Source organism: Geotrypetes seraphini, chromosome 4 (genome assembly GCF_902459505.1).
Source record: "Geotrypetes seraphini chromosome 4, aGeoSer1.1, whole genome shotgun sequence".
NCBI classification, from domain to species: Eukaryota; Metazoa; Chordata; class Amphibia; order Gymnophiona; family Dermophiidae; genus Geotrypetes; species Geotrypetes seraphini.
Window position 1 is genome coordinate 6,797,583 of NC_047087.1, and position 25,838 is coordinate 6,823,420.

General features: G+C 44.8%; 1 protein-coding gene across 3 annotated transcripts in view; it reads right to left on the reverse strand.

The window, feature by feature from the left end:
- SPIRE2 (spire type actin nucleation factor 2) overlaps positions 1–25,838 on the reverse strand; it is a 65,848-nt gene that overhangs the window by 20,084 nt on the left and 19,926 nt on the right. For 2 of the 3 annotated variants that reach the window (XM_033941244.1, XM_033941241.1), the window contains exons 2-7: positions 21,903–21,946; positions 9,646–10,002; positions 8,272–8,355; positions 7,505–7,669; positions 3,239–3,325; positions 2,547–2,670 (exon numbers count right to left, since the gene is read on the reverse strand). In XM_033941244.1, coding sequence (XP_033797135.1) covers positions 2,547–2,670; positions 3,239–3,325; positions 7,505–7,669; positions 8,272–8,355; positions 9,646–10,002; positions 21,903–21,946 — 861 coding nt within the window. The remainder of the gene's footprint in view (positions 1–2,546; positions 2,671–3,238; positions 3,326–7,504; positions 7,670–8,271; positions 8,356–9,645; positions 10,003–21,902; positions 21,947–25,838) is intronic. The other variant, XM_033941243.1, reaches the window with a different exon arrangement.

The following is a 25,838-nucleotide window of genomic DNA, read 5'->3' on the forward strand; positions in this document are numbered from 1 at the left end:
AACTTCTATTTAGATTTTAGCAAAGCCTTTGACAGTGTTCCATGAGGGCATTTAATAAATGAACTGAGTGTCCTCGGGATGGGCTCCAAAGTGACAGGCTGGGTCAGGAACTGATTGAGTGGAAGACGACAGAGGGTGGTGGTTAATGGAAATCGCTTATCTGAGTACTGATTCAGAATGAATAGTTCAGCACCACTCAGATAAGTGTTTTTGAATGATTTGCACCACTGAAGTATTTGAAGCACATATTGCGGTATTTGCACATTTATATAGAATAATGGTGGTGGAGGAAGACCAGTGATTACATCTCTGTTCGTAAAGGCTGATCAGCCATTATTCGGCTGGCGTGTGACACGAACATTCAGTTCTGAGGTCTTTCCTCCTTTCCACTTATTGTTAAACTAGTATTTTAGCCCGTTACATTAACGGGTGCTAGAATATGTCTGTCTGTCTGTCTTTATTTCCGTCTCTCTCTCTTTGTCCTGCTGTCTTTCTTTCTGTCTGTCTCTGTCCCTGGCCCCCTTTGTCTGTCTGTCTTTCTGTGTCTCTCCCTGTCCCTGTGTCTTTCTTCTTTTCTTTCTGTCTCCCTTCCTCCCGCTGGTGTTAGAATATATGTCTGCGTTTCTTTCTTTTTTCTCTCCATACTCTCACTCATCTTGTCATCTCCTTTTTGACCTCATACAAATGGCTCACCACTTTCAGAATACCACTCCCTCTCTCCACTGGTCAGGCTATATCTCCCTGTCCCTTTCTCTTCATCCCCTAGCATCTTCTTATCCCAGCTCTCTGCCCTCCCATGGATTATTATTTCCTCCATTTTCTGTTGTTCTTCTTCCTTCCCCCCTTGATGCTGAACAATAAGATGGAGGGGAAAAAGAGATGCTGCATCTCTCTCCCCTTTCCACCTCCAGACCTAACATTTCTCCCTCCCTTCCATCCCTAGGTCCAACTTCCCTCCCCCAGGTCCACCATCTCTCCCCAATAGTACTCCCTTCAAGTATCTCTTTCCCCAGATCCAGCTTCTCTCCCTTCAGACCATTACCTACCATCTCTCTCTCTCCTCTGTTCCTGGCCCCATAAGCTGTCCCCCATGCCCAGTCTGGCACTTCTTTTAATACTCTCCCCCTTTGTACTTTTATAAAAATAAAAAAAAAGTTAGTCCAGGGAATTTCCTTGGCCCAGAATGTTCTCCCTCTTCTCTCCATTCCATTCCGATATTGCCTTCACCTTCTGTCTCGCTGAAAAATCCGCTGGCCTCAGCTGTGATTCAGGAACGTTGGCCGTGGCTCCCCTTCCTGCTTTCAATCTGCCGCGGTTCTCCCCCCCTCCCCCCGGCGGAATGTTTCTGAATCGCTGCCGAGGCTGGTGTATTTTTCAGCAAAACAGAAGGCGAGGGCGACATCAGACCAGTCTCTTTCTTCCTATCTCCTTCCATACTTCCCTGTGCAGCAGCCGCAGCATTCCCTCTCCCTCCATTAACCGCGAGAGGAGCCTGCACGGACCTAACAGCCCGAGCCCCCAGCAGTGTAACTTCCCGGCAGCTCCTCTCACGATCGCCGCCTTCTCCAACGCAGGAGCGGCTCGTGAGAGAAGCCGCTGCAGCGTCTTTGAAGTTGAAAAAAACCTGTCCAGCAGCAGCCCTTCCCTGCTCCCCCTGTCCAGCAGAAGCCCTTCTCCCTTCATTTAACCTGGTCCCCTGTCTGTCTGTCTTTCTATCTGTCTCTCTGTCTCTCTCCCTGGCCCCCTGCCTGCCTGTATTTCTCTGTTGCGCCATGCCTGCCTGTCTCTCCATGGCCCCCTTCTGTTTCCCCCCTCCCAGAGCATAGCATGATTGATGTCTGTCCCCCAGCACGCCCCTCCCCCCAAAGCAGCCCCCTTTCCCTCTCCCCCTCCACTTCTTACCAGCATGGGACACCTCACAGCACCCGCACGATACCCTCCTGTCATCGTAGAGACAAACCGCCGCTCAATACGCGCCCCAAGCCAGCGCACATGCTGCAATCTGCCTCACGCGCCGCAAATGGAATTCGGCACAGAGGCACACATCACAGCGGCAGGGATCACGGCCTCCTAAATGCGTATGCGCGCTTAGGGTTTTATTATAGAGGATGCATTCATCTTGTGTATGATGTGCATTTGTAAATAATTTTTCAGGTAATTGGAAAAGTGATTCATAAATCCAGTAAGTTAATGAGGGAAATTTTCTACTATGGAGACCCAAATACTGCTCTGCCAAGCAAGTGAACCTCTTATCTGCCCTTTAGCGCCCCCTGCTGCTCCGGGAGAGTCCCATGCAAACTGCTCTGCTAGTGCACATTGCTGTTTCTCAACAGCCACCCCCCCCCCCCTTCCGCTGCTCAACTATTGTAGACCATCACACTTTACTTGCCAGTGTACCTCTCTCTCTCTATTTTGCTGTGGATTAGTCCAGCCAAGATCATTACTTGCATAAATGACATTGTGAATTTCCATTAGGCTACATACTTCACAAAATGCTCCTCTCTCTGCTGGAAAACGTGAGCCACGTGTGCTTATTGTGTAATTACCTCTCTGGCCTCTTTGTGTCTTCTCTACAGGCCGAAGCTTCCGTTCTTGTCTAATTTCCTCCAGAATCTTTTCATGCAAGCTGCTTTGCTTCAGAGCCATCGGTTTCAGAGTCCTCTCCGACACCTTCCACCATGCAGAGGGAGGAAGAGAAAGCATTGAAACCGGGGTAGGAACCCCTGTGTCAGTCTGTGTACTTCGATTGTGAGCCCACTAAGGACAGTGACACCGATGCACAATGCTCTGATATCACGGTAAAAAATACTGTGGTGGGTGCAACCTTTCTTTATCAGGTGATGAACAGCATGAATAGCATGCAAATTAAATTCGTGCGGAATAGCCCTGGGAAAATTGGGGGGAGGAACTGTGTCTGGTGCTTGCTCAGAAGCAGTGGCGCCTCCCCCCCCCTCGTCTACGCCCCCTTTCTTCTTCCCAGGTACACAAATACTGGTTACTTTGCACCAGGGTTCAGATCACACCGACACACCCGGTGACCTTGGAAAGTCACATCATCGCGCTGTGTGTCAGGTGAAATCATGCATTAATGCTTCAGACGCATCACTGCACGTTAATCTCTTAACACAAGCCCCATCGCTGTCACTGGGGCCTATTTACCAATGTGCCTGGATGCATTATCACAAGTTATAAAATGAGACTTAGATTAGAAGCCTTCAAAGAAGTCCAAGCAGCATACCGGTTTCAATGGAGGTCGTGACCTTATGAAATCCAAAATGACCTGATGAGCATCCTTCTTCACCTTAGGGGGGATATCACCATCCACCTGAGAAGGAGGGATGGAAGAGAATGTTAGAGTGCCATATCCAGTAAAGGCAGAACCACCCTGATGATGTCACCAATGGTAATGATGTCATTAATAGCTGTTAATAAGGAAGCCCAGCAAAGTGGCACCACTGGTAATGAACGTTTGATTCAAACATTTCTATTCTGCACAGTGTAAAAAGTCATCAGTGGAGACAACCAGTGGCAGTGGAACACCTTTTGGGTTGAAGGAGCCAAACAAATCAGTCTCTGACCCTCCCTCATGCTTCCTATCTGCCAATTTTCCCCTGTGGAGGTAGAAAAATATATGTGGGGCTGCGGCCCACCCCATTCCACTGCCTACAGATGTAACACATACCCTACAAAGGAGCTTAAGAAACACAAAACTCACATTGGAGACAAAAAAAAGGAAATGTGGCATTTGACAGCAACATTGAAACTTTGGATCAGGTTTAATCATAGCAAGATAATTTCAAGCACAAGGGGTCATGAAGCTGGAAGGAGGAGAAAATGCTTCCTTCCGGAGAGGGCGAGAGATACTTGGAATTCCTTCTGCAATAGCCTGCAAAGAATCTAATCTAATCTGAAAATTGTGGATCGCTCTGTGCTACAAGTGATGTACCATTAGACAAGAGCCCATACAACATGGGAAACTTACAGAAGAAGCCGTTAAAGCATTTCACAAAGTAAGAGGGGCAAGGCAAGTGAGGAGCTAGCAAGGATGTTAATGGAGGCAGGATTGCAACAATCAGAGACTGGATAACTCCTGGGTAGACTAAAGGGTAATCCTGTACCAAGGTAGTTGCTGTAGAGGAATGTTTTTAGTTTTTTTTTTCTATAGTTCAAGTAGTTTATTTCCAATCCTATGTCCATGGGGAGGTTGTTCCAGTTGTTTGTTGCAATAATGTTGTGAATAATGAGTTGAATATACGTTTGTATTTGACCCCCTTTGCTAAGGGGAGGAAGAGTTTGGGGGTGTTGAAGATTCTAGTAGATGAGAATTGAAGTTCAGAGTTATCGTCTCCACTGAGTTGGGGTGTCGTAGCTGGTGCAGGATGTAGGATGATTTGAAGTAGATTCTTGGCACTATCAGTAACCAGTACAGCTTACGGAAGTAGTCAGATATTGTGTCGTATTTTCTTAAGTGGAAAATCAACCTGATTTTAATGTTATATTTTAGCTGCAGTTTGTGTAGTTGAGTGGAACTTAGGCTTCCGTATAGTGAATTGCAGTAGTCCAGCTGCGAGAGGATGAGTGTTTAAACGCACCATGATGGAAAAGTGTTGCTCATAGAAGAAGGTCCTGATCAGTCTCAGTTTTTTCATGCTGTAGTAGGTTTTCTTTCTGAGATTGGATATTTGGGATGAATAGGTGGGAGTGGAGTCTAGGATGACATCAAGTACTTTTGAGGTTCTGTGCGGGATATCGAATTTTTATAAATGTAAACATAATGTATTCAATGGACGCTCTCTTTGTAAATCCTCTGCAAAAGTCACATGTTGTTACAGAACAAAGCTCAGGCACCCTGCTAAACATTGACCATGGCTGGTACTGCCCAGCAAGTCAATAAGCCGAAAGCTAAGAACAGAGAAAGCAGGCAGGCTGTGATTGCACCATATGTGGTAGAGGAAATGGCTTTGAACCAGCTGGGTCAGTGGAAACCATCCGGCAAGACCACAGGGACCTAGAAGGCCAGATGAACATTCAGCAGCCTCACTGGTTTTGCAAAATGTAGTGAAAAGTGACAGAGGCAGCTGGCACTTCATAGACTCACTGATCTATTGAGGCCTGAGCTCTCTACATCTAAGGGGAAAATTCCAGAAATGGTGCCTATATTTAGGCCCTGTTAAAGTGCCTACCAGCACCTAAATAATATGGGTCAGAATCAGGCCTATGTAGGCGTGATTCATAGAAACATAGACGCTGGAAATGAAGGCCCAGAAAACCCTGGCCTACATTTCTGGTGCCGATCTTTCACAGAGGCGTGATTCTCTATAGGGTGACGTTGCGTGATTGGCCACCAATATTGGCACCTATAGAGAATCTGGGCCTAAACGATTTATTGAGGCTTTTCTCAGAGAACACCTTGGGGATGTAAATAGCCAACAACGGCTCCTGGGCATATTCTGTGGCATTTAGGCAGATAGTGCAAACCAAAAATGCTGCTTAGAGCTTAGATGGCAAATCCCAGACTTTGTACCATCTGCAGAGTGAGGCAGAGACACAGAAAAGAGGGGACAGAAACATGAATCATGGAAAGAGGCAACAGAAAGAAGGAGATGGGGCAAGGGTAGAGGAGAGAAAGGGAAGTCAAGAAAGTGAAAGGAACAGCTGGGGACTCCGGCTGCTAGTCAATATTGAGTCCTTAAACTGCTAAGACAACTGCACAGATCGAACCACATAAAACACAGTTCATCGTAGCCAATTAAGTGCAAAAAAATTGCACTTACCCTGCTCGGATATTCAGTGCCAGAGCCCGGAAATGAATATCTGAGAACAAAGCTGGCAGCAGTCAATGAAACGCTCACTGCTGTTGGCTTATAGAGTATCTGACTCAGTGGGGTCTGACATTTGGAGGACCAGATTCCCGTTTGTTATATATGAGAAACCGTACGATTAGGAAATGGGTGATTGGGATGTTGTTCTGTTCTACGGGGATTGAGGGGTATAGATAGAGGCAGAGATAGGAGTATGAAAGGGTATTGAAAGGTCCTGATGGGCGCGATGGACCCCTGGTCTGACCCAGCGGAGGCAACTTCTTATGTATTCTATGCGCTAGATTCCGCCTTTACAGTAACTAAAGAAGCTTCTTCCATGAAGGGATTTACAGAAGTGACTAATGTACAATCTCGAGCAACAAACCAAAACAAAGGAAAAAAAGGGGAAAAAAAGAAAACAAAGGAAAAAAACCAAGGGTCCAACTGTCTGCAGTAAAAAACAGTCCAGAACAAACCAACCAAAGACTGCAGACTTTGTACACGATGCAGGCAGACTTTATTATGACAAGTGAATCTTAAATTAAAAACCTTTTACCAGGCAAGGGACCCAACACGGTCCGTGTTTCGGACAACCTTCATCAGGGGTCCATTTTGATAAAAGGAAAAAATATCAAAAGAAAAGCCTTGGACAAATAGCGATAGGTGACACGCTGAAAAGACCGCCTTTGGTCACCTATCGCTATTTGTCCAAGGCTTTTCTTTTGATATTTTTTCCTTTTATCAAAATGGACCCCTGATGAAGGTTGTCCGAAACACGGACCGTGTTGGGTCCCTTGCCTGGTAAAAGGTTTTTAATTTAAGATTCACTTGTCATAATAAAGTCTGCCTGCATCGTGTACAAAGTCTAATGTACAATCTCGATCAAGTGCAACTCGGTGTACTCATTTACTGAGTATGGCACAGAGCTGGGGAAGAAGACAAAACCAACTTGGCAAAAGAGCAAAAGCCCACAAGCAGCTATGCTTTTGTGCAGAAAAATGAGAGAAATCATTGAGCAGACTGGATGCACTTATTGGTCTTCTGCTGTCATCTACTATGAATTGTTTGATGGAGATGCTCAGAGAAACCTAGGAAATGTCACCAATAAATGCCACATTGTTTTGAATTCTTGGAAAATGAAAACAGGCAGAAAAAAAAATCAAAATGTTATGCTTTTTTCTTGTGTCATCTTAGCATTGCTCCCATGATGACAGAATGAAAACATAAACACATCTGGAAATGACACAGGAAATAACATGAAACAGGCATGTTATTACCTTTTTTTTAATATGCATTGTAACCTTTAATGAACATCCCTTTTGTTTCTAAATAATGTCCAATAATCTATGTTTATTTTAACATTGTGATGTGTGTTTGTAACAGTATTTATTTATATAATATTTTACCTATGTTTTATAACTACATGTTTTATTTTGTACATCGCCTTGAATTCTGATATGGCGATTAATCAAACTATTTAATAAACTTGGAAACTTGGAAACTTGGCATTTTCGAGCTGCACACCCCTAAAGTTTGAATGTAATAATGAGGTGTATGCTACTGGTGATGTCATCTGTGGAATCGAACACTGTGACATCATTGTGGTGACATCATCAGCTGAACACCCAACTGACTGCTCCTGCATTAACCATAGTTCTAAACATGGAAGGCCATTTCCAGTCCAGCACAGAATTACTATTCACCATAACTTTTCGCAGCTTGTAGTTCCGTGCCCTTATGTCTTGCATTAGCATCTCAAAGGGTGTCAGCTGGTACTCTGTAGGCAGAGGGTTAAACTGTTTTTCTTGAACTTTCTTTAGTTTCACTCCTTGGCGAAGATCTCTCATCAGCTGCACCCAGAGTCGAGCCTAAAACACCAGAAAACAGTAGCAATTTCACAGGTTGGCAAAATAGAGCTGGGCTGGGCATATGCACCCATCTGTTCCCCCAAACTTCACCCCCACAGGTACACCTTCTCTTTCAGAGCACACACATTTCTGCCTGTGTTCACCCTCTCGATGCATATAGGTGTTCCTTCTCAAAGGCTGGAACTTCTCTTTCTTTCTCTGGACTGGCATAACCATCTACTAACCTGCCTCTTCAGGCTGGCTTAATGTGCTGTCAGTGGTTAGAGCTACAGCCTTGGTACCCTGAGGTTGTGGGTTCAAACTCCACTGTGACCCCAGGCAAGTCATTCCCCATTGCCCCAGGTGCATTAGATAGAGTGGGAGCCCGCCAGGACAGTTAGGGAAAAAATGCCTGAGTACCTGAATAATTTGTAATTCATATAGAATTGTAGGATATGCGAAATATAAATTTTTTTTTTAATGTTTCCAGAGGAAAACCATCTTCAGATTTTCCCGAGTCAGAAGGGATGAATTAGAGGCTTCAGTACAGACAGACTGAGGACTTCCAGCCTCCATTTCTGCTGCGTATTATGAAATTCCCAAGAGAAGCAGCTTCATCTCACCCAGTCTGTGTTTCGCAGGTTGCCCAGATCTGCTATTGACCTGTCACTCGAGGTCTCTTCATCCACTCTCAGCTTCATCAGCATCTGTAACAGTAAAAGAAACCTTCACACTCCCTTCCTATAATTCCAGCACTGAGCTCTGCAAATGCGCCTTTCTCCTGCCTTGCCTTCCCCCCATCCTAAAGAGCTCTGCACATGCATCAGCCCTTGCTATTCCAATATTGAGAAGCCTCCCCCCACCATCAAGCACAGAGAGCTCTAGAAACACACCTGTGTCCTGCCATACACCCCCACTGCTATTCCAGCACTGAACTACCCCCCCCCATCTCAGCCTGCATCACTCCTTCTCCCTAAGCTACACATGCAACTTTGCCACTCTCTCTCATTCTGCGCTCTAATCACGCACAGAGCACTGCTGATGTACCTCACTCCTGCCCTAGTTCAGAGACTGCCTGCTAGTTTCTAATAGTTATTTCCCAAGGCGGGTCACGATAAAGTACAAACGCAAGCAAAATCACATACATTACAACAAATCAATCATCATAAAACATAACAACAACAATGCAAAGCCTCACAAAATTAGAAAGAGGCTACCAGCGACTCACCACTAAAAAGTGTAATTCAAGTCCCATATTTCATCTTACAGAAAAGATGTTTTTTCAGCAATTTCTTGAAACTACTGAAATTTGTTTGCTCTCGTAAATAGCCTGGGAGCTTATTCCATTCCTGAGGACCCACACCCAAAAACACACTAGCTCTAGACACAGCTAGCAGCAATTGTTTTGGTTTCGGCAGAACATGCCTTTCCTCCGGGGACATAGTAAACTGATAACAGGATATCACAGTGGTATCTAGTTCTCACTATGAGTTCTTTGGCAAGTTCCTTTAGAAGTTTGGCTGTCAGTACATTCCTAAAGGTCTTTTTCAAGACTACCCGAAATAGAAATACCACTGTAATATCCTGTTATCAGTTTGGTCTGCTGAAACCAGGATCCTAGTTGGGACTTCCCATAAAATCCCTTGTGTTCTTTTGTTTTGCTTCTCGCTGTGCTGGGCAAAGGAAGATGCCTCTTTTTCTGTCGAGTTGAAAACTAAGATGCAGCACGACTAACAATTTATAAAGGATTCGATATTCTAATTTCAACCAATACAGCGATATGTAGCATTCTGTCACCTGGATCGCACTTTCTTAATCGAAACAAAGTTCAAACTATCAAATTCTGGGCTACCTACAGCGCATTTTGATCTATTCTTTATTTTTTTCATTGCTCCGGTGTATCTTTGGCAGCAGCTTTGTGCTTTGGCAAAGTTCTCTGTCCTCTGCATCCATTTTCAGATAAACTAATAGCACAAGCCCACCCCCAGCTCACTCACCTCTTTCGCTTCTTGGACTTTCATGAGGAAGGCTTTCAGCTCCATGGTCTCCACAAACAGTGCCCTGCAGACAGCCTGGTAGTGCGCCTGGGCCTCTCTGGGGTCTGTCAGCCGTGCAGCACAGACCTTTAGCACATGTTCAAAGGTGTGCATGACTCTGGGGATCCCATCCACCTCTTCTTCTTCCTCCTGGCCCTCATAGCCCTCATCTACGGTGCCCCAGTTGCTGCCTTCTGAGCTGCTGTTTACCATGAGGTCAATGAGTTGCTCCAGCTGGGGACTCAGCTCCCGCTCCTCACTGTCATCCAGGCCCCAGTCCAGTGCCCGATAGATGGCAAATCCCAGACTTTGTACCATCTGCAGAGTGAGGCAGAGACACAGAAAAGAGGCAACAGAAAGAAGGAGATGGGGCAAGGGTAGAGGAGAGAAAGGGAAGTCAAGAAAGTGAAAGGAACAACATAGGAGAGAAAAGAGAATAAGGCAGGAAAGATCAAGAGAAAGAGGAGGATGGAAAGACAGGAAAGTGAAAGAGGAAGGAGGAAAAAGCAGCAACGAGGGGTAATAAGAGTGAAAAGAAGAGGAGATGGAGAAATTAAGAGTGATGTTATGATATTTTATACCTTGTAACTAAAGGATATCAGTTTTATGAATACACAATATTGACCAACTCATCATTATCCTAAAAAAAATCTAATTAGTTTAAGGGAAGACTATCTTTGCTGCATCCATGCTGACCCATTCCCATTAAGCCTTGTCTATCTACATGGTCAGTAATTTTGTTTTTAATGCATCTTTTAACTATTTTACCCAGTAGCAGTATCAGGCTCACAGGTCTATAAATTTCCCAGATCACCTTAGGAAGCCTTTTAAAAAACTGGCATTACAAGACCACCTGCAGCCCTTCAGTGTCATGGCCAAAACTGATCCTGCCATGGAGCTTTGCTGTCTCTGCTGACCAGAGCTCCCTGTTTGCATTTGATACTAGTTGTGAGAGACAGGAGAAGCCCTTGTCCTTGCCACAGAGGGAGGCAATCTGGAGGCAGTATTCAGAAGAGATATGTACTTATCTTTAACCACACAAGTCTTTCTTTTTCAAGCCAGATTCTCTAAGGGGCACCTAACTTAGGGATTAGATTCACTAACCCCCGTTCCCGATTGCATGCAAAAGGCCTGCATGCAAATGGGGACGATCGTTGACACGCCCCCCCTCCCCCCACCCACGGCACGGATCGCTAGAGAGCCATCCTTGAGCATGCGCAGACCCTGACAGTAGTGACAGGAGAAGCAGCCTCTTATCACTTCTGGCAGGGCTTCTGCTGGCTTTTTTAATATATATATTTTTTTTAATCAGGCAGATATTTTGCATGTATTACACACGCAAAATAACTGCTCGGTTAAAAAAATAAAAATAAAAAAGCTCCCCCCCCGAAGTACCTCCTCCCTCCCCCAAACCCCTAAAAAATGCCCTCCCCCCTGTGCCGATGCCCCGTCAAATAACAAAAGGCAGGAGGGATGCTAACTCCCTCCTGCCATCTCAAACCCCTCTTGGCCCGGCCCACCTCCCTCCCTGTAGCTTAAGCTAGGCCAGCTGGCCGGGCCCACCCCCTCCCCGTACCTTTATAATCGTTGGGAGCAGGAGGGGTGCTCGGTCCCTCCTGCTCCTCCATAACATAACATAATAGCAGATTTCTAGACCGCATAACCATTAGTTCAATGCGGTTAACAAAAGATTATACTATGGAGAAATACATTACATTACATTACATTAGGGATTTCTATTCTGCCATTACCTTGCAGTTCAAGGCGGATTGCAAATGGTTTGTCCAAAGATTAGAAGTATTTAGGGAGTAGTTTGTACATTTCTTTGAGTTGTTAAGGATTACATCTGAGTTGTCATGATAAACATAGAACATAGAAACATAGAAAGGTGACGGCAGAAAAGGGCTACAGCCCATCAAGTCTGCCCACTCTACTGACCCACCCCAATAGATATTAGAAGTTCATGTGTAGTAGTTGCAGGTGATGCAGGTGTTAGTTCGATTTTATGTGTTTTTTGAATAGAAGGGTTTTTATTTCTTTTTTGAAGGTTTTGTAGTTTGTGGTCGTGGTCAATAGGTTGTAGAGTTGTGGGTCGAGTTTTGCGGCTTGAGTGGCTAGGAGGTTGTCGTACAGTTTTTTTTTTCTTTTGACGTTTTTGGTTGGAGGGTGTGTGGGTTCTCCTATGTCTGGTTGAGGTGGATTGAACTAGTTGGTTGTTCCAATAGGCTGGGCTGTCTCCGTTTATTCCTTTAAATAGCAGGCAGTCAAATTTGAAGTGTATTCTCGCTTGTATTGGGAGCCAATGTGAGTCGTGGTATGCCTCTGTGATGTGGTCATATTTCTTCAGTGAGTAGACCAGTCTTAGGGCTGTGTTTTGTATTGTTTGTATTGTTTTATCATGGTTGCTGTGCATGGGAGATATAATATGTTGCAGTAGTCTATTAGACCTAGGATTAAGGATTGTACCAAGAGTTGGAATTGTTTTCTGTCGAAGAATTTTCTGATTTGCCTCGGGTTTCTCATGACTGCGAATGATTTTTTTTATTGTATTGTTGATTTGTGGCTGCATTGTATAGCCTCTGTCTATTAGCACTCCCAGGAGTTTTAAAGTGGGTTAGATGTGGTATGTTGTAGAGTTTATGACAAGGCTTGTTATGGTTGGGGTTTTGTTATTTTCGAGTAGGATGAAGTTTATTTTGTCCAGATTTAGTTTTAGTTTGTGGTCTTTCATCCAAGTTGCTATTGTTTCAAGTGTTTTGTGTATTTTGTCTGTCATGGATGATGCTGGTTGATCGAACAGAAGGAGAATGGTGATGTCATCTGCATAGCTGTAGGAAGTTAGACCTTGTTTGTCTAGGTAGGAGCTGAGGGAGGCAATGTATAGGTTGGAGAGTGTGGGAGAAAGATGTGATCCTTGGGGTACTCTGCAGGGGTTAGACCATGGCTCAGATTTTTCTTTGTTTTAACTCTGTATGTTCTGGATTGTAGGAATCCTTTAAACCATGATAGTACCTTACCACCGATTCCTATTGAGTCCAGTATCTGTAGACGGATGTTATGGTCTACCAGGTCAAAGGGTGCTGAGAGATCTAGTTGGATAATTAGCATTTTTTTGCCTGTGCTGAGGTGTTGTCTGGCGGTGTCCATGAGTGAGCCAAGTAGGGTCTCAGTGCTGTGGTTTTACCACTATGTAAAATCAGTAAGTAAACGGCGAAGGAACAAGAAGCCACAGTGGTTTACTGCGGAGATCTCAGACCTGATCAAGGAGAAGAAAAAAGCATTCATCTCTTACAAACAATCAGGGAAGCAGGACTCTAGAGCAGACTACCTGGCCAAATCAAAAGCCGTCAAAACAGCAGTCAGGGAGGCTAAATTCCTCATGGAGGAGTCTCAAGCAAAGAACATCCAGAAGGGAGATAAATCCTTCTTCAGGTATATCAGTGATAGAAGAAAAAACTCAGGCGGGATTGTACGTCTTAGGAAACCAGATGGAGACTATGTGGAAAAGGATTCGGAAAAAGCCCAACTATTAAATGAATACTTCTGCTCAGTCTTCACCCGAGAAGCGCCAGGGCTCGGCCCTCAGCTACAGACAAGGGTTGGCTCAGTTGACCCGTTTAGTAACTTTGAGTTTACGCCCAGCAGTGTCTACGGTGAGCTGTCAAAGCTCAAGGTTAACAAAGCAATGGGTCCGGACAACCTGCACCCCAGGGTGCTTAGGGAGCTGAGTGATGTCTTGGCGGAGCCACTGTCCGCGCTCTTCAACCTCTCCCTTAGTACAGGCAGCGTCCCGTTGGACTGGAGGACGGCTAACGTCATTCCACTCCACAAGAAAGGCTCAAAGATGGAGACAGCAAACTACAGACCAGTGAGTCTAACATCGATAGTGAGCAAACTAATGGAAACTATAATCAAACACCAATTAGATAAGATCCTGGATGAGGAGAATCTACGGGATCCCCGACAACATGGATTTACTAAGAGGAGATCCTGCCAATCCAACCTGATCAGCTTCTTTGACTGGGTAACGGGGAAGCTGGATATTGGGGAGTCCCTGGACATTGTGTAGCTGGACTTTAGCAAAGCATTCGATAGCGTACCACACCGCAGGTTACTGAGCAAGATGAGTTCTATAGGATTAGGTAACACATTGACGAAATGGGTTGGGAGCTGGCTTGGAGGTAGGCTCCAAAGGGTGGTGGTGAATGGCACCCCCTCCGAAATGACGGAGGTGATTAGTGGAGTACCACAGGGCTCAGTCTTGGGCCCAATCCTATTCAACATCTTTATAAGAGACTTGGCAGAAGGGCTTCGAGGTAAAATAACATTATTCGCCGATGACGCCAAACTGAGTAATGTAGTGGGCAAATGCACAACAGACAAAGATTCAGTGCCCGACAACATGATGCACGACCTACTCCTACTGGAGCGATGGTCTAGGACATGGCAACTCAACTTCAATGCCAAAAAATGCAAAGTTATGCACCTGGGCAGCCAGAATCCATGCAAGTCTTATACCCTTAATGGCGAGATCCTAGCAAAAACGGTAGCAGAACGAGACTTGGGGGTAATCGTCAGTGAGGACATGAAGTCTGCCAATCAAGTGGAGCAGGCTTCGTCCAAGGCAAGACAAATCATGGGCTGCATACGAAGGGGTTTCGTCAGTCGTAAGGCGGAAGTCATTATGCCATTGTATAGATCCATGGTGAGGCCCCACCTGGAATACTGTGTGCAATTCTGGAGGCCGCATTATCGCAAGGATGTGCTGAGACTGGAGTCGGTGCAAAGAATGGCCACCCGGATGGTCTCGGGACTCAAGGATCTACCATACGAAAAACGGCTTGACAAATTACAGCTATACTCGCTCGAGGAGCGCAGAGAGAGGGGGGACATGATCGAGACGTTCAAGTATCTTACGGGCCGCATCGAGGCGGAGGAAGATATCTTCTTTTTCAAGGGTCCCACGGCAACAAGAGGGCATCCGTGGAAAATCAGGGGCGGGAAACTGCGAGGTGACACCAGGAAATTCTTTTTCACTGAAAGAGTGGTTGATCGCTGGAATAGTCTTCCACTACAGGTGATTGAGGCCAGCAGCGTGCCTGATTTTAAGGCCAAATGGGATCGGCACATGGGATCTATTCACAGGGCAAAGGTAGGGGAGGGACATTAAGGTGGGCACACTAGATGGGCCGTGGGCCCTTATCTGCCGTCTATTTCTATGTTCTATGTTTCTATGTGGTTGCTTCTGAAGCCTGATTGTGTTGGGTGGAGTAGGTTGTGGTTCTCTAGGTATGAGTTTAGGACTTTGGCTATGAGGCCTTCCATTAGCTTGACATAAAGTGGTATTGAGGCTATTGATCTGTAGTTGGATGGTTGGTCTGTTTCTCCTTTGGGGTCTTTCAGGATTGGTGTGATGATGATTTCGCTGAGATCTTGTGGGAAAAGGCCGTCAGTTAGTAGGGTTTGTAACCATTGCAAGAGTCGGATGCGAAATAATAATAATAACGGTTTATATACCGCAGGACCGTGAAGTTCTATGCGGTTTACAATGATTATAACAAATTGAGTAAAATTGACATAGTTAATATCTATTGTTTAGCAGTTCTAGAGATCTGGTATTGAGAGAGAGATTGTGCGAATTAGTTTCCTATGTACTTTAGGAACAGATATGTTTTCAGTTGTCTCCTAAATTCCCTATATGTATTGGCAAGCGTAAGTAGTTGTTTCAGATCATTGCCACATAATGCTGTTTGATAAGAGAGAAGATGTTGGTGATGGATTTTGAATTTACATCCTGTAACAAAATTCAAGTTTGAGCTTCTTTTATGTCTATTGGTTGAAAAGGAGAATAGGTCAGTTATTTATTTGGGGGCTAGACCGAATAGAACCTAGAAGCAAAAGCAGCCAAACTTAAACCTCACATGTGCCTCCATTGGCAGCCAATGCAGGAGTCGGTAGGAGTGAGTTATGTGATCGAACTTCATCAACCCGAAGATCAGCCTGACTGCTGCATTCTGCACCAGTTGTAATTGCCGCATATTCTTCTGGGAAATTGCCAGATAGGCGATATTGCAGTAATCCAGTTGGTTCAATATGAGGGATTGTACCAGGATTGTAAATGATGGTGCGTCAAAATATGCTCAAATGGACCGAAGCTTCCAGAGAGTAAAAAAAACTTTTTTGACCAAAGAGTCTACCTGGTCTTTCATGGTTAGGCCCTGGTCCAGCATTACGCTGGACCAGGGCCTAACCAGAATGGGTTGAACGGGGGGAGAGAAACAAGATGGCGATGAGAGCGGACGCCTGAGTAGGAGGCTCCCTCTCTTGCAGTCGGCAGGCGTTTGCTGAACGATTTAGCAACCCTCTTACCTCAATATGGGGAAGAGGAAAGGAGCCTTTCGCAGCAATCCTCCGGCGGCGATAGCGGCACCGCGTCTGGTGCAAACTACAATCGAGGGAGCGTTAGCCCGCTCGAGTGAATCTTCGGGGGCTACTTCAGGGGTAAGCCCGAATACGTCATGCGAACTCAGCCAGCACATTCGGGCGTCGTTGAGCCTGGAGCAGAGGCAGCCACCACCACAACCCGGAAGCAGTGCAGAGTCGGGAGTTCCTGAGGTAACGATGACCCCGGAAGGCACATCGATCCCCAGAGAAGGAGGACAGCCAGCTCCAATTCTATCGGGAGATGAAGAAGCCAGAGAACAGCAGCAGTTTTCCCACAATGCAGAGGAGGTGAGAGGAGCTTCGGGAGGAAGCAATATCAACTTTGGGGTGTTGGAGAAGCCTAAGGAAATAAATATGGAGGCTTTATGGCAGGCCATATCAGTTATGGACGCTAACCTCAAATTGTCCTTTTCCACTTTAAAAATTGATTATGGGACTATTCACTCTAAAGTGGAGCAACAGGGCTTGGTCCTTAAAGATTTAAGTGAGAAATTAAGGAGGAGTCAAGAATATCCGAAATGAAAACTTTGGATTTGGAATTGGTAAAAGAAAGATCATTTACTGCCAGGAAAATGGAAAGTTTTGAGAACCAACTAAGGAAAAATAATCTGAGACTCCTAAATTTTCCTAAATGTCCCTTAATTTCACCAATGGAGATGGCAAGAAAGTATTTTAAGGAAATTTTGCTAATTCCTACAGAAAGTTTGCCACCAATTGTTAGAGCTAATTATCTTCAAGTAAAGAAACCTGTGGAAGTTTCCACTCCTAATGAGATTCAAGGGACAAATAATGACAATATGAACTTAACAACGTTTCTGGAGAACTCTTTAGAGGTTATAACGGAAAGGAAAACCCTGTTAATAACTCTTGCTTTAGAAAGTGATAGAGAAATATACTATGCTTGTTTTTTCGTCATATTAATGATCAATTTTTAGGCTCTAATGTTCGAATATTTCCTGATATGTCATTGAGATCTCAGAGGCGTAGGAAGGAATTCTTGGCATTACGGCCAAGAGTCCTAGCCTTGGGAGCAAATTTTATGTTGAAATTTCCTGTAAAATGTTTTGTTTCACATCAGAATAAGAATTACTTATTTTTTGAGCCTAAACAATTGATAGGATTTATAGAATCTAAAGAGCAAGTAGTGCCTGTAACTGAAAATGAGTAACCTGCCATGAATGGCTGTAGCACCGCAGAAAAATGCCGCTTTCTAAGTTGGATAAGATTTGTCTTATTTCTTATTTTTATTTTTTCTTAAGTCTCTCTCCAAAAGTTGTGGACTAAATAATTTGAATTATTATTGAGTAACCAAAAACACTGTATTAAGTGGATTTGGGGTTATAGATTTTTCTTATAATATTCTTTGTAATCTGTGTACAAGTATGTTTATTGCTTGTTTGTATTAATTAAATTGAATAAATAAATAATTAAAAAAAAAAAAAAAAGAATGGGTTGAACGGGGTAACTAAGATTTTTGATGCATAGTGGAGTTGTAGTATCTAGTGGGTGTGGCAAAGCTATGAAGAATTTTGTTTTTTTCTGAATTGAGCTTTAGTCTAAATTCAGTCATCCATTGTTCCATCGAGTTTAGTGCTTCTGTTGCCGTGGGAGTAACTTATGAGAGAGAGGTGGCGAATGGGATGATGATCATAAAGTTGTCTGCATCACTGAATAATTTTATTCCTAGTTGGGACAGTTGTGCACGTAATGTTGACATGTAAACATTGAAAAGTAATGGGGATAGTGGTGACCCCTGTGAGACGCCAGATGGGTTACTCCAGGTGTCCAAGAGATTGCAATCAAAACGAACTTGATAGGTGCGGGATATAAGGAAGCCTCGGAACCAGTCTAACACCTCTCCTCTGATACCAATTGCATCTAAGCATTGTAGCAATTTCCCATGGTCTACTAAGTCAAAGGCGGAACTCATATCAAACTGCATAATCAGGGCACTGGAGGCTTTCAATAGGTATGGGGGGCAGTGGTTGAGGTCGCAAGTTGCATTGCTATATTTGTTATAGAGTTTGTTGAAGTCTGACCATAGTATTGGTGAGAAGTGGGACCATGTTCTGTCTGCTGCAACTGCTTCTTCTTCTGTGGAGGGTGTTGTGATCTCGTCTAGGTGCATAGGTGTTCCATTGAAGGTGGATCTTATGGTTGCGATTTTGTCTTTGAAGAACGTTGCTAAGATGGTGGCTGTGGGTGTGGGGGCATTGTTGCTTGTCAGTTGCTTGGTGTCTGTGAGTTCTTTTAGTAGTTGGAATAGTTTTTTGTGTGTCTTTGGTTTCTTCTCCTATTTGCTTTGTGTAGTATGTTTTTCATTTTTCTTTTGATTTTTGTTTGTATTCTCAGTTCAGTTTTCTCCATGTTGTTTTTATGGAATCTTGACTGTTTTTCTCCATTTTCTTTCTAATTGTCTGCATTGACTTTTTAGTAGAAGAAGTTCATTGTCGAACAATTTGTCAGATTTTCTATGGATTTTGGTTTTGGTTTGTTCTGGAGCGGGTTGGGAGGGAAGAGAGCTGGGTGCAGAGCCTGAGAGGGGAGGGCTGGGGGCTGGGTGCAGAGCCTGATGGGGGGGGGAAGGGGGTTGAGTTTAGAGCCTGACAGGGGGGGTTAGAAGGGGGCTGGGTGCAGAGCCTGATAGGGGAGGGAGAGAAGGGGGCTGGGTGCAGAGCCTGACACTCTCATATCAAGCAGCTTACTATGATAAAGATTTTCGTCCATTGTTATTCAAGTCCAGCTCTTATGAACACTTTAGAAAACTGTTGAAAACTTTTCTCTTTTCCAAATTTCTGATTAATTAGATCATCATGCTCTTTCATAACATAATTTGTATCTTCATAGCATAACATAGTTTTTTGTTAACCGCATTGAACTTATGGTTATGTGGTCTATAAATCTGTTTTTATGTTATGTTTGGAAGGGGGCTGGGTGCAGAGCCTGACCCGGGGGAGGGGGTGAGGGAGGGAATGAGGGGGGCTAGGTGCAGTGCCTGACAGAGGGGGAGGAAAGGGGGCTGGGTGCAGAGCCTGATGGAGGGAAGGAAGGGAGCTGGGTGCAGGGGGTAGGGAGTTGGGAAGGCAGGGAGAACAGATGCTCAGGGGGTTGGGAAGACAGATACTGCACATACTGGGAGAGGGTTGGGAAGGACAAATGCACAGACCGAGGGGGAGGGGAGGAAAGGAGGAAAAGAGAGATGCTGCACAGATGGAGTAGTGAGAAGGGAGAGAAAAAAATGTTGCATGTGGGGGAGGGAAAGGGAACAGAGAATTGTTGGACATAGGTATGTGGAGTGAGAGGGAAAGAGAGATGATGTATATGGGGAAAGCAAGAAAGGAGTGTGTGGCGCAGTGATTGGATCTACAGCCTCAGCACCCGGGGGTTGTAGGTTCAAACCCCGCGCTGCTCCTTGTGACTCTGGGCAAGTCACTCAGTCCTTCATAGCCCCAGGTACATTAGATAGATTGTGAGCCCACCGGGACAGATAAGGAAAATGCTTGAGCCTGAATGTAAAAAGCTGCTTAGATAACCTTGATAGGCGGTATATAAAAACCTAATAAACTTGAAAGGGGGAGAATTGTTGGACATGATAATAGTGAAGAGGAAGGAGGGAGAAATATTACACTGGGAGGGAGGAGAGATGACCCAAAGAAGGGAGAGATGTCAGACTACTGGAATGGAAAGGGGAGAGAGAGATGCCAGTCCGCAGACAGGAGAGGAGAGAGATGTTAGACCTTGAGAAGAGGGAGGGAAGGAGAGAGATTCCAGGCTATCGGAAGGAAAGGAAAAAGATGCCAGACCATATAAGGGGGGAAGGGGGAAGACAGAGATGTCTGACCATGGGAGAGGGATGAGATAGTACATAGGGATGGAGGGGAAGGGGAGACAGAGAGAGGAGATGGTGCACAGCAATGGGTGCGACACAGAAGAGATAAGAAGAAATTTTCTTATGAATATATGGGAGGAGGGGAGAAGAAAGAGGGAGGAGATGATACACATGGATAGATGGGAATGGAAGGCATGGAAAAGTAGATTTTGAGAAGAAAGCAGAAAAATAGAAGAAAGTTGAATGTTAAAAGTTGATGCTAAAGTTGGAAAGTGAAGGAGAGAAAACCAGCATATGGATACGGTGGCCCTGGACACACAGTTAAGAGCACAGACAGAAGGAAGTGCAGCCAGAGATTGGGAAAGATGGTTTGAAAACCAAAATCACCAGGAAGCAAAGGCAGAGGAAATGATTTTATTTTCAATTTAGTGATTGAATGGTGTCAGTTTTGAGAAATTACATCTGCTGTCTATATTTTGCACTGTTCAGGAAGAAATGCATTTGTTTCTATTTCTCTGGGGCTTGTACTATTATGGGGCGAGGTCTGGGACACAGCTTGTGGGCCCCACCAAACAAAAAAGTGTTCTGTTGCCTATGACCTCAAGTACAGAAGATATTGTTCTGTCCCTGGAGGTCTTTGATCTATGTTGTACTTTAGACAATGGAGATTTAAGTGACTTGCCCAAGATCAGAAGCAGCAGCAGTGGGCTTTGAATTGGGCTTCTCTGGTTGGTTACTGAGTGCTGAAACTGAAGCGAGGTTTTGATACATTCTAGGGCCCAAGTGAGGAGGCGGAAGAGGTCAGTTTCACAGCAAGAGCTGGAAGATGGCTTGGATGAGAGGTTGGAGAAGTCCTTAGCACCAAGATAATGGAGGACTGGAGCGAAGGGGAATTGGTGAGCAGGGATGGATTACCCAGTAAGCAAGGTAAGCACATACTTAGGTCATTAGCAAAAAAGGGGCACCAGTTATCCAAAACATATGGGAAGAACCCCACCAGCTCCAGTGTGTGAGAATGTGTCTGCTGGAAACAGAAGTGCACGATAGGAATGAAAAGCATCTCGCGCAAGATTGTTTCAGGAACAAGGCTCCAACCACTTCAACCAATTTCTTGAAATGTATAGTCTCAACTCCTATGGCCCCTCCCTTGTAATTGAAATGCTCATCATCTCAGTGGCTCTCTCAGGAGTACTATTTCTTTCTTAGAGGCAGAGAGGTATTGGATGTGGAGTGAAGAGCTCCTTTTCATGGAACTCAAAAGACGATGGAAGTATATCAGATGTTGGAGACTCCTAGTCATGCCGAAAGTCAGAGCCAGAGTTCAGCCTTTGGCTAGCAGGGTCCAATGCACTAGGGTCCATTGATTAGAGTTTCTCATATTTCCCAATTAACTTCAGTGGCTACAACTGCAAAACAGAACGCTAATTTTCATCCCTAATGAGACTAAAAAATCCTCGACATACAATAATGATCCACAAAAGACTTGATTGTTCATGGAAATAGATATTGTTCAGCAACTTAATTGTAATGAAATTATTTAAAAATTTGTAAGAGTAAAGAGGAGGGGGAAAGTTTTTAAAATTATGATATGTATAATTCTAGTGATGATAGTTCTCTCAGGAAATAAATATTTATTTGTAATAAAATTTATTTTATGATTAATTCATTTCCTTTTATTCCTCTAATTTTTCAGGTCCAGTGTGTTAGTGGGGGCACCAAAATTTGTCACTGCTTAGGGCACCAGGAGGTTTTAATCTAGCCCTGCTAGTGAGGAATGGTGGTGGCCACAGTGAGAAAGGTGAAGACGGACAGGTGGCAGATACCCTTAGCTAGATAATATGGACAGGAACCGCCAGGCAGATCAGCCAACATCTACTGTGTTCCTATAATTTCCACGCCCCCCCCCAGCAAGCAGCATAAGCAAACATGGGTTTAAAAGACATACCTGTGGTTCTGTGTATGCCAACAGTGGGTCTTGCTGCTTGGGGTCTGCCAAGAAAAAAGAAATAGAGCAATTATTCCCAGTCAAGCACAACTGGATGCTACACTCAGTGTAACAAGTGCTGAGAAACTCAGGATGTGTCAGATGAGGCCTAATACCAAAAGGATTAGAGACTCTCTGATAGGCTTGCATGATTTCTTTCTATATGTTTTTAAGAAATTGATTGTCCTTGACTTGAAGTTGATGTACTATGTCCATTCCAATAGAATCAGGCCCATAGTTTTCATCCTTAATAAAAAAAATTGTATCAGGAGAAAGGTTGTGGTTCTCATAGATTGGTGCAAAAACTTCCAGGGTAAAGCCTTGTTTGTTAATTATTATGGCTCCCTTTTACTAAACCATGCCAGCAGCTGCGCTGAATGCTTCGTGCTGCTCCTGACGCTCATAGAGGGCATTTAATGTGGCTCCTGGCGCTAAAAAACACTAGCGCGGTTTAGTAAAAGGGGGCCTATGTATGTTACTGTGTAACCCGCTCTGAGATCTCTGGGGAGGACAAGATAGAAATCAAATATAATAAATATGAATGAGATCTGTAGTCTGATCACTTTCCTTCATTTCACCACTGCCATTGACCCTAGGTGACCACTACAATTAGCTTTAAGAATGAATGAAAATAGTTTGCATTGTAGTACTGTGTATATCAGCCTTTGTGTTAAAGGAGGCGATGCATGAATCACCACCCGAAAATCCAGCCAGTCTCTTTCGAGCAGGTTCGTTTCTGTTTTTTGTGACATACGGAGGGAAAAACACGCACAGTTGTATATGATGATGCCCTGTCCCCTCCCCAGCCTTCCCTCTCTCTCATAACCCTCCCAGTTTCTCTCATGTAAACCTCAGCCTTCACCCAGTCCCTCTGTCATGTACTCCCCTCCCCCAGTCTTTACCCTGTCTCTTTCTTGTCACCTGGCTTCAACTGCAGAAGAAATAGTGGGACTCCTACTTCCCTATCGTGACACTGATGTCTGCGAGTTTCAGCCGCGTGGCGCTGGACTTTTGGGTTGGTCTTATGATTCCAGGTCTGACGAGACTTGAAACCACAATACCAGTCTAACGTCTGGCACCACATGGCTTGAGCCTACAGAGAGCTGAGTTGTAGTGGGGAGACCGGAATCGCACTATAAGCAGCACAAGAATTGCCAAGCTTCATAGAAACATAGAACATGACGGCAGAAAAGGGCCACGGCCCATCTAGTTTGCCCACACTAATGGCCCACCCCCTAACTACCTCCATGAAGAGATCCCACGTGCCAATCCCATCTTTTCTTAAAATCTGGCACGCTGCTGGCCTCACTTACCTGTTGTGGAAGATTATTCCAGCGGTCAACCACCCTTTCAGTGAAGAAATATTTTCTGGTGTCGCCATGAAATTTCCCACCCCTGATTTTCAACGGATGCCCTCTTGTTGCCGTGGGTCCTTTAAGGAAAAAGAGATCCTCTTCCACCTCGATACGGCCCGTGACATATTTGAACGTCTTGATCATGTCTCCCCTCTCTCTGCGTTCCTCGAGCGAGTACAGCTGCAACTTACCCAGTCGTTCCTCATACGGGAGATCCTTGAGTCCTGAGACCATCCTGGTGGCCATTCGCTGAACCGACTCAACTCTCCGCACATCTTTTTGATAATGCAGCCTCCAGAATTGTACACAGTATTTCAGATGGGGGTCTCACCATGGATCTGTACAACGGCATTATGACCTCGGGCTTACAGTTGACGAAACTTCTACGGATACAGCCCATGATTTGTCTAGTCCTGGATGAAGCTTTCTCCACTTGATTCTCCAGATTCTGCCCAACTGATGGGCAGATATTCTGTAACATTGCACCTACTTCCTGCGATTGCTCCTGACCTGACAATGCCCCTCCCAAAGACACACCCCCTTCGGAGTGACACACTATGACCCGGATTCTCTAACCGGCACTGAATTTGCAGGCGCCAATGGGCACCCAACCTCAGTAAAAAAGGCTGTTTAAACAACATTTGTAACTGAGTTTCAAGACACCCACCGCTGACTGAAAAATCAGTGCCAGAATTGCACCTCCAAAGGCGCTTTAGGTCGACAAATGCCACTGTGGGTGTGGCTAACGCTGGAAGTGATATTAGCGGCCTAAAGCGCAATTCACATGAAAGGTAGGCACCAGAAATGTAGGCCTGGAAAACTGACCTCAATTTCTGGCATCTACCTTTACCAGAGGTGTGATTCTGTGCCCGGCGCCGTCGTGTGATTGATATACGATTGGCAGCCGCTTTTAGGAGAGCTACAGAATCTGGGCCTATGAGATTCAGGCTAGGGTTACCCAATGTCTGGATTTCCCTGGACGGCTTTTCAAAACCTGGCACTTTGTCCGGGTTTTGAAAAGCCGTGTCAGGCAGGGAGGAAGTCCACGCATGATGATGTCGTGAACACGTGCACACGCCTGACATTATCATGTAGCGTCCGCACATGCGCAGACTTCCTCTCTGACCGACAAGAACAGGCAGCGGGGGGCAGGATTAGGGCAGAGATGGGCGGAACTAGGCAGATCTGGAGGCGGGGCTAGGGGTCCGGTTTTCCAAAAGGAAAATCTGGCAACCCTAATTCAGGCACATGTGAACAACTCCTAACTCCTGCCAATTAAGTGCTTGTTATCACCTAGTAAGTTTGCAATTCGTGGTTTTGTCTTGGTTCAGTTTTAATTTGTGGGCTCTCAACCATTTTGACACTGTTTCTAGTGTAATGTGTAGTTTGTTGTGTTGGGGGTGGTTTGGTCGAAAGGCAGGATGATGGTGATATCGTCTGCGTAGCTGTATGACATTACACCTTGTTTGTCTAAGCATGTGCCAAGTGTGGCTAAGTAAAGGTTGAAGAGTGTTGGTGACAGTGGGGAGCCTTGGGGGACTCCGCAAGGGTTGTTCCAGGATTCTGATTGTTCATTGTTTGCTTTTACTCTGTATCTTCTTGAGCGGAAGAATCCTTCAAACCAATTGAAGACTTTACCTGTGATTCCTATTGCCTCCAGTGTTTGTAGTAGGATGTCATGATCTACTAGGTCAAATGAGATCGAGTTGTACGAGTAGCTTAGGTGTTGTTTGGCTGTGTCTAGGAGAGAGACTAGTAGTGTTTCTGTACTGTAGTTGCTTCTGAAGCCTGATTGTGAGGGGTGAAGAATGTTGTGGGGTTCTAAGTATTCGGTGACTTTTGGTTACCTACACAGAATCCAGGGGATAGTGCACGGGGTCCATAAGTGACCCTCTTCTGTGATCTTAGCTGCCCAGGCAGTTTAGAACTCCTTTTTAAAATATTTTCTAATAACCAGATTTCTCTGTACAGACGTGCTGTGTTATTATCGAAAACTTCAGGCCAGAAGCAGCACCTTCATGCCAAACAAAGTGGAAATATGAAAGCTACTTTGAAAGACCAGCAGGAACACGTCAGCACACCACACACATTACATCTGTATCCAAGAAAGACGGAATAGCACTGTTTACTTAGTGTGGCGAGAGCGGCTTCTCTCTTAAAGCAAAGCTGGCTCAATCCCAGCTCCTTGCTCTCAACTGATACCTTGACAGCGTGATTTCATGCACCAGAGAACTCAGAAGAGGAGATCCTCCGGTGCAAAACAGAACTGAAATCTTGTAGGCTAAAAGGTCAGAGTTCTGTTTATGATTCATTCGTTGTGTGTTAAAATTTCATTATTCAGGTGGTGGCACTTTTGGGGGGGGGGGGTTTGGCCAGGCTCCGGCACTTAATATCTGGGTTTTTGCATCCAATTATCTCTGATGCTGTTAAGTGTAATATTCAGTCCTGAACTGCTTTAACAAGATTGTACACAGGTAGGACAGTGTTTTTTGCAGTCCAATTTGTCTGTTACTTTAAGGCAGTTATGTATTGAATATCACAC